Raw genomic sequence first — 11,745 nt, 5'->3', positions numbered from 1 at the left:
AACTTTGGTCATAATTGAATTATCCTTTGTCTGGAGACTGTTGTTTGTTATTCATTTTCTCAAATTAATCTTCTTCCTCCGTAACATTCTTTAAATGCATGTCACATTTCTCCACATAAAAAAAGGTTACTGATACACCATGTTCTACATTAAAAGGTATTTGGTAACCTAATCCTCTTAACTACTTCCAAGCTGGGAGGCAGATACTGTCTTTGTGAATGGATTAGCCCGTATTTCTCCTAAATCAAAGGCAAATGTTACTGCTTTTCCATTTATTACACTGTGTGCTGTTTAGTCGATTATTTGCTAAACCAGAATGCTTACTTATTTAATATGTCTTTTACCTTCCTGTGGCGCCGGAGCTTGTGCTGTGTAATAATTCCCAGCATGCTTTGCATGTTGCCAAAGATGAGGAGTACACCTCAGATGTCGGTTTCATTATGTTGAGTTGAGCATCAGTAAATAAACAAAGCTAGTGTAGGCTCTCTATTATTGCTGCAAGGATTGGCGGGTGGTAGGGTTAAAGACTCTCCTGCGCTCGCATTTCATGAATGACAAAAGGTCCACCCTCTTCCTCCACCTGTAAGACAGCCGTGGCCATGCTTCTCAAAGTCTGTTGAAGCTGTGTGGCCACTTCCACCTGCCTGCCGCTGCCCACCCCCACCTCAGCAGCCACAAGTTAGGCCAAGGCTTCCGATCTGCAGCAGGCTGCCGTAAGCAGGTGTGCCCGGCCACAGAGCTTCAGAACACTTTAGAAAAAAAACATCTCCAAACAAACACAGCTATATTTGTTTCCATTCCCCTCTTCCATGTGCATCTTTCTGCATGTTCAGTCCCCCCTTCCATGTGCATCCCCCCCATGAGCAAGCCCCCTTTTCCATATGGGTCTATAGCTTCGTAGCTTATGTGGCTCCTCTCACCATGTGTAGAAGGCCCTCTCACCATGTGTAGCAGGCCCTCTCTCCTCTCTCTCACATGTGTAGCCTTCCTATTCCTTTTGTATCCCCCCCATTTATCTTCACATGCCTCTGTCTTCAAAGTGGACCCTCCTCCATGTTCAGCATTCCCTCAAGCAATGGCCTATGTGGCCTTAGCAGGTATCCAGCCTTTACACTGTGTACAGGCCCTACGTCCTAATATTTTCCTACTCTGTCAAAAATGATAAACAAAATGTCTTGGCCTTGCATGTAATTTTATCTGGTGGTGCTACGAACATTTGCGACAACAGAAGGGTCGATTTATCACTGGTGTAAAGAGAACTGGAGCAAAAGTGCACTGCCTTCCCTGAGCCGCCAATCAGGTTCAACTGTGAGCTAAAACACAGTTTATGATTGGTTTCTCTGTGTCTAGTAGCGTTTGAACTTAAATAAATCTGCTTCACTGAGTCATAAGCAGGAGTATGTGTAACAGAGCCGCTAGAGCCGTTACCACGGCGGATCAGACAGCAAAATCACAGTTTTCGAAGGCTCTCAGCAAAATGTTTGTATTCATTTTTAATACAGAACACAACGAAGTTTTATACCCATCCCAACTTCTCAGTCATGATGTTTTTATGTCTGTAATATCTACTCAGCCCTGATGTTGTACTGAAAACAGTAGGAAGATAACAAGAAATGAATGCATGACACAGGGATGATGCAATTTACTGTACAGTGTAATAATTAAGTCCTCTGAGTGTCTCGCTGTCTGTGATGGAGGTGGCAGGTAGTGATCTCCTTTTAATACCATTTCTGTAATGGGCTCTTCCTGTGCATTATGAGTCATAACCTCTGACTCTCGTGTTAGCAATCAGACATAGGAAGGTGACAGTCTGTTCCTCCAAGTATTTAAGCCCCTGTGTTTTTATTTTCTCTTTCAGCTGTTTCCAATGCTGTGAGTAAGAATTAGGACAGAAGGAGCAGGATGAAAATATGGCAGTCCTGTTGTTGCCACCAGGTCCTGACAGCTTCCGCCGTTTCACACCAGAGTCCTTGGCTGCCATCGAGAAGCGCATTGCTGAGGAGCAGGCTAGAAGCGCCAAGCAGGAGTACCGAGAAGGAGACGGCAATGAGCTCGATGAGGCGAAAAAGAAGCCACATCCTGACCTGGAGGCCGGCAAACCGCTGCCTCGTATTTATGGGGACTTTCCATCAAATCTCATTGGACAGCCCCTGGAGGATCTTGACCCTTTCTACAAAAACCAGAAGGTGACACCAGGCGCAAATTTACCCATTCATCTCCCGATAAATATTTTTTGATTTATAGTTCATATTTTAAAGGAGAAGTGTGGTCTTTTTTGGTTTATTTAAAGTGAACCTGAAGTGAACTACAGCACAACGAGATACATTAGGACTTTCATGAAAACCCTTATCCTTATTTCGGTTGTAAGCATTAAAACCCCAGAGTTGTAGATTAGCTCACAGGAGTCCACGTCCACTCAATTTTTGCAGTTTCTAACTGCAAACCTTTTAGACCAATGTTGTCCAACTAGTGGTCCGCGGGGCATACTAGCTTCCTGGCCTATTTTTCAGTCCCCCTCCTCTGGCAGGCCCACCTCTTGTTCATGCTTGGCTCTGCCCCCGAAGCCGGAAAATCCAGTAATAGCCCATGATGTTGTACAGCACTATTCTAGACTATTCTCCTCAGTCCTTGTTCCATGCCTTTGGAAGTCCTTCTCACTATCACACTGAAGTTGTGTGACCAGGTATAAGGCAGAGAACAAGCTACTACAGTCCAACTCAGTCCTGCTAAAGGGAGAGTTATAGCACTGGGTTGTTAACCCTTACAATTAACATGGGAAAAAAGAAGCAAGTTGCATGAAAGATTAATACTATACATACACATTTATTTCCTCATGCTATATGTAATTTCAGAGTTACTTTTCTGAATGTTTACAAGCGTTTAAACTGATAATTTGGGCCATTTCCTTTAAAGAGACACTGAAGCGAAATATGATATCATGAATTGGTTGTGTAGTACGGATAATTACTAGAACATTGGTAGGAAAAAAAAATATTCTCATTTTTATTTTCAGTTTTACACCTTTTTTTTATAACATTGCATCATTCTGTAATATTTGCAATTTACACACTACTCAGCATTCTAAATGTCTTTACAGAACAGGTAGTGAACTTTTGACCTGTCCTGAACTGTTCTCTGGAAAAGAAAAAAACAAAACAGTTGTGATAAATACCATCAGAAGACAGAGCTCTCTGCGACTTTGAAAGTCATAGAGCTCAATGGCTATTTGCATAGATAACAACTGGAGTTTCTTAACTCTTCCTGCACTGGAAACAAATATTAGACTTATGTCTCTTCTCCTAATGCTTTATTTCTTAGCTGTACTACACAACCAATTCATTATATCATATTTTTTTATTTTTTTTGCTTCAGTGTCTCTTTAAGTATAAATATTGTATGCATGGTGCAGCCATGTTATTCACTTTGCAAAGAAGGCTGGGTTTTCTAAAAAGCTAAGCACTGACTTCATTCCTGGAGGACACCCAACACTGAACAAACAAACAGTGAAATTATGATGTTATTTATTTTTTTCCTCACTGGGAGAGAAAGCTGTGTATTGTGTTTACGTAAAGTACTATGAATTAAACTGGTACCAGACATGAGGTTCGATTCATGAAACTTAGTTCTCTAGTTCTCCTTATCAGTTTTTTTTCCTCATGAATTATCTTCCTTATAGTTGAGGTGAAAAACAAATAAGGTGAGTTAATTCAGAGTACCCAGATAGCACTTTACACTCCAGGGGTTCTTATTGTCTGCTTAGTTTCCAGGGACATTGAGGGATGATTTAACCTTCCCAGCGGTATGGACAGAAATGTCCATACAAAACATGCTGTGAACAGTATAAACGTGCATACACATCAATACTCTCCTGCACTGTATACTAGACCCTTGCTTGACACATTTTGGCAAGTTACAGGAAAAAAAAGTTTTAAAAATAAATTTTATCACTTTTTGCAAAGAAATCCTGAGAAAATTGAACGCCGGGGAGGTTAAATATTTAGCAATGTTACATCAAAGTAGATCTTTCTTGCTCACATAAAGCTGAATACAGTGGAACCTTGGTTTGTGAGCATAGTTCTGGAAACATGCTTGTAATGCAAAGCACTGTTATATCGAAGCATAAGGATTAATGGAAACTCAGATGATTTGTTCCACAATCCAAAAATATTTATAGAAAGATATTTAAAGTGACACTGAAGCGAAAAAAAAATATATGATATAATGAATTGTATGTGTAGTACGGATAATTAATAGAACATTAGTAACAAATAAAATAGTCTCATATTTTTATATTCAGTTATGTTTTTTTTTTATAACATTGCATCATTCTCTAATATTTGCAATGTAGATGCTACACTCAGCATTTTAAATGATTTCACAGAGCAGGCTAATGAACTTTTGAACTTTACAGAAAAAGCAAAATACAGTGACAGACACTTGAGATAATAAGCTTCAGAAGACAGAACTCTCTGCCACTTTGAAAGTTGTGGAGCTCAGATAAGCTCTTTTGCATAGAAAACAACTGGAGTTTCTTAAAGCGGACCCAAACCAAAAATTTTTTTAACTAAAAATATATAGTTGCACCACTCTGACACATACAAAGATAAATAAACACTCCTTCAAACCTATGATCATTTCAGTGCATGCTTTTCACCCTTCTCTTTTCATAACTAGGGTTATACTGGGGGCAGCCATTAGCAATTCCTCCATTGCCGGACACCATCTACTCCATCAGTTTGCTGGATTCTGTCCCGGCAATATGAAAGGAAGGGAGGGGTTCCTCCAATAAATGTAAAATATTTTATATTTGTCATCATGCAGCTGAAAAAAGGCTGCTATTTATTATTATAATTTAGAAAATAGATTTTATTTCTGAAATCTTGTATTTTTAATTTGGGTCCACTTTAACTCTTCCTGTACTGGAAACAATATTAGACTCATATCTCTGCTGTTAATGTTTTATTTCTTATATGTACTACACATACAAATCATTATATCATAAGTTTATTTTCACTTCAGCTTCACTTTAATACAAAGTACTATGCTGTATAAAGTAAAAAGGTAAAAAAGATTATCACTATAACTATCTGATTGCTCACACCAACCATTTTTTGTGTGGCTTTAACAAGGAACTTGCATCCAATGACAGTTGCTTTTGCCTACTTTTGAGGCTCTCACAGTAATGTGTCATTGTACAGTCCCTACCTAATCTAGCTGTGTCAAAGGGAGAAGAACCATTGGCTCAGTTGTGATACTGTGACGTGTGTGTACGTTCTTTGCTTGTGTATCAAGATGATGCTTGCTTATCAATTTGAAATTTACTTAAAATGTTTGCTTGTTTTGTAAAAACGCTCCGAAACTAAGTTATTCTCAATCCAAGGTTTTACTGCAAATGCAAATAGTAGCATCGTTTTTAAGTAAGAGGGATTTTTGGTCCTTTTAAAATTGGTTCTGGATCACAATGAGCTATTTTGGTGGCCCAAGTCCTACCTCATAGTGCTATATTAACTGTCTCCGGACCACGGTAATTGGAAATCCACACCTTGTTTATGGTTGCTTATTTCTGCCAGGGCGTAGATTTCAATTGCAGTGCCGCACGGACTTGCCTGCTATTGCTGATCGATTTGCTCTCCTGCCAGTTATGGGCCTATTTCATTAGCTTATGACCACAATCTCATTGGCTCACATTGATCACAGGGCCAGGAGCCAATGAAATCGTCTCTTGAACGGTTCACAGAGCTCTGACGTCATAGTGATGTTAGAGGGAATGGCCTGCCGCGACAGGTGAGTGGTGAGAGTGTCAGGTCCGTGCAGCGATGCGTTGGTAGGCCCCGTTTTTTGGTACCAGCAGTCTCTGGTTGTTAAGGGACCAGAGCATGGGCATCCGTAGAAAATTTTCCAGGGGGGGGGCAAAAAGGGGGGAGCAAAAAGTGGGGCGGCGCCGCGGCGCAAATCTGGGGTGGTGATATGTGGCACACGTAGCGCACCAAAAAATGGGGCTACGTAAGCGCGCCGCGCCGAAAAATGGGTGTGGACATGAACCAGAATGTGGGTGTGGTCGTGGGTGGAGACAAGTTTACATGAACTAAGCAATGGTGGGAAATTAGATTAGGTGGTGGCGAACCTTTTGGAGGTCGAGTGTCCAAACTGCAAAGTCACTTTACTATCACAAAGTGCCAACAGCAATTTAAACTAAATACAAACTTTTTAACTCATACATGAACATGATGGAAAATCCAAGTTGAAAATAAACTGTGAAGATAAACAATTTCATCCATCCTACTGCTGAACAATTTATTCATTTTTTTTAGAACCTCCCAGTTTCATTTTCTGTTTTAAAAAGTGGAAAAAGTAGGTTTAATGCTATTGTCTCATATGATGATGATTCAGCTTTTTCCATAGTCTCGTAGTTAGCAATCATGTGACCCCCAACAAGACAAATTCAGCAATCATGAGGCCCCCCCATCAAGACAAATTCAGCAATCATGAGGCCCCCAACAAGACAAATTCAGCAATCATGAGGCCCCCAACAAGACAAATTCAGCAATCATGAGGCCCCCAACAAGACAAATTCAGCAATCTTTAGGCCCCCAACAAATCATGAGGCCCCCAACAAGACAAAGTCAATAACCATGAGGCCCGCAACAAGGCAAATTCAGCAGTCATGAGGCACATAAATAGACAGCTTTTCACATAAATAGGCAGAATGCCCCCTTAATATGTAGACACCTCTCACCTGGCAGCAGTTCCCCAAAATACACTCAATCTGACAGCAGTGGTTCCCCAAAAATAGGTAGCCCCAGGTCTATAGGTGTCCCCAGAATAGGTGGCCAGCGGTATAGATGTCCCCAGAACTGGTAGCCAGGGGTAGAGATGTCCCCAGAACAGGTAGCCAGGGGTATATGTGCCCAGTATATGTAGTCAGGGGTATATGTGCCCAGTATATGTAGGCAGCGGTATATGTGCCCAGTATATGTAGTCAGGGGTATATGTGCCCAATACATGTAGTCAGGGGTATATGTGCCCAGTATATGTAGGCAGCGGTATATGTGCCCAGTATATGTAGGCAGGGGTATATGTGCCCAGTATACGTAGGCAGGGGTATATGTGCCCAGTATATATAGCCAGGGCTATATGTGCCTAGTATATATAGCCAGGGATATATGTGCCCAGTATATGTAGGCAGGGGTATATGTCCCCAGAAAAAGTAGCCAGGGGGATATGTCCCAGTATATGTAGGCAGGGGTATATGTCCCAGTATATGTAGCCAGGGGTATATGCCCCAGTATATGTAGGCAGGGGTATATGTCCCAGTATATGTAGGCAGGGGTATATGTCCCAGTATATGTAGGCAGGGGTATATGTCCCAGTATATGTAGCCAGGGGGATATGTCCCAGTATATGTAGGCAGGGGTATATGTCCCAGTATATGTAGCCAGGGGTATATGTCCCAGTATATGTAGGCAGGGGTATATGTCACAGTATATGTAGCCAGGGGTATATGTCCCAGTATATGTAGCCAGGGCGATATGTTCCAGTATATGTAGGCAGGGGTATATGTGCCCAGTATATGTAGGCAGGGGTATATGTGCCCAGTATATATAGCCAGGGGTATATCTGCCCAGTATATATAGCCAGGGGTATATGTGCCCACTGCCCAGTATATGTAGGCAGGGTATATGTCCCCAGAAAAAGTGACCAGGTGTGCCCCAGCAGGAGGGAAGCAGCGAAGAATAAAGGGAGAGCTATGGGCACTCACCTTAGGGGGCTCTCCCTCTCTCGCTGTCCCCTCCAGAATGAAGTGTGCAGCGGCTGGGCAGCGGGCGGAACTTACCTCGTCTCGTCGCACGTGCTGGATGAATTAGCCGCTACTCTGGTCTGATCCAGACCAGAGTGCGGCACCAGAACTTCCGGCGCAGGAGCGAGACGAGGTAAGTTCCGCCCGCTGCCCAGCCGCTGCACACTTCGTTCCGGAGGGGACAGCGAGGGAGAGAGAGCCCCCTAAGGTGAGGGAGGGGGGGGAGACGTCCGCCCTTCCCCACTGTGCCCATAGCTCTCTCTCTTCTCTGCGCTGCTCCCCTCCTGCTGGCCGCACGGGGGGCAGCGGGCGGCCAGGGTCGGGCAGATGCCCGGTTTTGCCGTATGTGCGGACGCCCATGGACCAGAGACTGCTGGTGCGCAAGTGGTTAATGCTTTGTGCTGATGAGGTACAGTATGAGGGCTCTTTTACTCTACATGCGATTACAATTTCCATGGAATTTTACATGCCATTCTGATTCTGATTTTTGATGCAATTAAAAATAATCCTGCATGCTGTAGTGTTTCTGTGTTCTTGTGCTGCTAGCATCCAGTGAAAATCACAAATTGGAATCGCGATTTGCATTGTAAAGGAAGCCTCCAGTGGTTCCAGATGTGCATGTGGTTTCCAGGGACATAGAAATTGATACATAAAGGGCCAGTAAGTTTGTAGTGGGCTTGTAGCACATAGCCATTATACTGATGCTAAACGAGCAACATGCAATATGCTATCAGCACAACATGCAATATGCCATGCGTTGCCCTAGCAATGCATGCATTACCTTGGCAAGTGCACTTTGTGCTAATAGTGTAACATGCACTGCTCCCCTGACATTAGTATTAGTAAAATTGGCATGTGCTTCCCGCCCCTTTGTGTCTCAGCCATATAGGGTGATGCATTATGGGAGTTCTCTTCTGCTCAAATAAAGCTGAATTATTGGGAATACTTTGTGTTTGAAGAAGCACGCATTTCAGGTTTCTATGCTAAAAAAAACAAAAAACCTTGCAACAGATGGGTAATTAGTAACAATAGGTAGATAGAGGCTCCCAAAAAGAAGACATTATTAAAAACTGTTTAAAAAAGTGTAACTATAAATGTATAGTTGGCTTACCCCTCCCATGGCCATTAAAAGCATGAAAAACTGCTAATATAACTCTATTGAGATTCAAGTGTTTATTGCAGAAAGTAGAGTCAGGTGACGCATTTCACAGGTATTTCCCATCTTATCAGGCCAATAGTAACCACAAAAGTGTCTTCTTGTCAGAAAGAACAGTATTGTCATTTTATTAGAGCTCTCTATCCATTCTATCAAACTAACAGGAATTATAGTAGCCTTACTGGATCAGTGACATTTTTTAATGTATGTTTTTGTTGGTTGGCCTTGACTGCCAATTAATTAAAATCTACTGTACTTATATGGCCTCTGATTGGCTCCTGATACCGCTTGTGTGTGCCTTCATCCAGCAGGGGTTTGTGAACAGGTGTTTCGACATGGGTTTTGAGTGTGCGTAAAATGTCTTAAAACTGTGTCTTGTTTTAACAGTATTTCCACAGTAATTTTACTTGTAAGTAATGGCATCCATGTAGTTCCTGAATGTAACTTTTTTGATTGTATGGGTTAGTAACTCATCCATTTGCCTGTACATGGGAATTAGTGTTAAACCCGCCCCAACTGAATAGAAAAGCCATAGTGGTTTTTGCCTGCAGCCTGGCAAGAAGTCTGGATCTCTGTGGCCATTCCCACCTGTGTTTCTTATCAGGCTACAGCAGCCAAACCGGCCATGGTTTACAGGTGGGAGTGGCCGCAGAGTTCGGTACTGCTCGGTAAGGCTTTGGTTTGCAGTGGGGTGCAGGATTTAGTACTAACGGTCATTTACTGGCAAATGGGTGAGTTATTCACCCGTTCAATCGCCAAAGTTGTATTCAGGAAATATGACTTATTATTACTATATTAGAGGACACCATTACTTACATTAAATTGTAAGTAATGGTGGGGGACGGGCTGGAGTTGTACTTTGTACTGGTTGAACTCGATGGACGTATGTCTTTTTTTAACCAAAATAACTATGTAACTATGTAAGAAAAATAAAATACACTGGATGTGCTCTTTAATAATGCAATCTACCTATTGATATTAGATCCATTTTATAATATTGGCATATCCTCGCTAGTATGTAAAGTTTAAGTTAGTCATGGTCAAGTAGATGCAAATAACTTCGAGTTGATGCAAATTTATGCACATTTATGCAGCTTGAAAAATGAACCAATCAAATCGGGCTGAGGTAAAATTTGATTGCCTCATTTTCAAGCTACGTAAATTTGCATATAAAATTTGCATAAATGTGCACCAACTTGAAGTTATTTGCATCTATTTGACCATCACTAGTATAAGCTATTAGGGCTGGAACCCACAGGAGCGCTTTTGGCAGCGTTTTGGCAGCACTGCGATACGCTAGCAGTTTGCCAAAACGCTGGGCTAATGTTAATGGATGGGGCAACTTCCACAGGAGCGTTTGCGTTTCCCAGAAACGCAAACGCAGGACCTGCAGCATTTTGGGAGCGTTAGCGCTTCAATGTAAAGTATTGAAACGCTAGCAGAAACGCTCAGCAAAACCTAAACTGAGCGGTTTTGCTAGCGTTTTGCGGTTCAGCACACTGTAACAAAATTAAAAATAATTCACAGGACCAATCAGGATAAAAACGCAAAACGCAAAACGCTAGGCACCCGCTGGGGAAAAAAATACAATGTTGCAAAACACAACCCAAAACGCGCATGAATCCGCTTGCAAACCGCTCAGACAAAACGCTAGCGGTTGCGTTTTGCGTTTGCGGTTTTCAGTGGGTTCCAGGCCTAACTCTGTGCTTATACTGATAGGTAACAAACTGTGGCAGGTGCTGATCCCTGCTTGAAAAAAAAAATGTGCTTTTAAAAAAGTCCCATTCCCCTTTTCACTCCGTTTCTTCTTGCTGAAAATTGGTGCTCCTCATCATCCCTATGCAGGTGTTATCAGCAAACACTACTGTACAAAATACATGTTAGTTGTGAGTCATTTCTAAATGCAAACAAAAGGAGTGATTTGCTAGTGTTTCAAAACAGAGCTAACATAAATAATGCAAGTTTGATATATGAATAACTAAACCCCCATGTTTAAAGGATACCCCAACTGACATGTGTATGTACAGTGCCTAGCACACAAATAACTAGGCTGTGTTCCTTTTTTTTCTTTCTCTGCCTGAAAGAGTTAAATATTAGGTATGGAAGTGGCTGACTCAGTCCTGACTCAGACAGGAAGTGACTACAGTATGACCCCCACTGATAAGAAATGCCAACTATAAAACACTTTCCTAGCAGAAAATGGCTTCTGAGAGCAGGAAAGAGATAAAAAAAAGGGAATTTCTTATCAGTGAGGGTCATACTGTAGTCACTTCCTGTCTGAGTCAGGACTGAGTCAGCCACTTCCATACCTAATATTTAACTCTCTCTAATTCAGGCAGAGAAAGAAAAAAAGGAACACAGCCTAGTTATTTGTGTGCTAGGCACTGTACATACACATGTCTATCTCATTATCTCACATGTCAGTTGAGGTATCCTTTAAGGCCTCGTTCAGATCATTTAGCGCAGATGGCTGTGCGATCAGAACGCGACGCGTACAATCGCACGCCTTCTGCGCTACTATGCACTGTGCTGCAAATCCCATTCACTACAGTGAATGGATCTGCGCTGCGATTCCCGAAAAATGCATGCCGTAGTGCGATAGCGCATCGTACTGCTGCGCAGCGCATATATTGGGAACGGTAGAAGTGCTGTCTATGCCCTCCTACCGTTCTTGCGTGTCACACACTATGCGCGCTGCCGAAATGCGCACAGCAGCGCGTATAGTCTGAACAAGGCCTTAGCTATTTTAATAATTTTTAGCTATTTTAATCTCAAAGCCCAAATCTGGACA

General features: G+C 42.2%; 1 protein-coding gene across 1 annotated transcript in view; it reads left to right on the top strand.

The window, feature by feature from the left end:
- Nucleotides 1-1,882: 1,882 nt before the first annotated feature.
- Nucleotides 1,883-11,745, top strand: part of LOC137518281 (sodium channel protein type 5 subunit alpha-like) — a 455,983-nt gene continuing 446,120 nt past the window's right edge. The window contains exon 1 of the mRNA XM_068235926.1: nt 1,883-2,186. Within this exon, the coding sequence (XP_068092027.1) occupies nt 1,911-2,186 (276 nt within the window). The 5' untranslated portion in view covers nt 1,883-1,910. The remainder of the gene's footprint in view (nt 2,187-11,745) is intronic.

This window comes from Hyperolius riggenbachi, chromosome 5, assembly GCF_040937935.1.
Source record: "Hyperolius riggenbachi isolate aHypRig1 chromosome 5, aHypRig1.pri, whole genome shotgun sequence".
Classification (NCBI taxonomy): domain Eukaryota; kingdom Metazoa; phylum Chordata; class Amphibia; order Anura; family Hyperoliidae; genus Hyperolius; species Hyperolius riggenbachi.
Note: the sequence above shows the minus strand (reverse complement) of the source record. Positions and strands in the feature narration are given on the sequence as shown.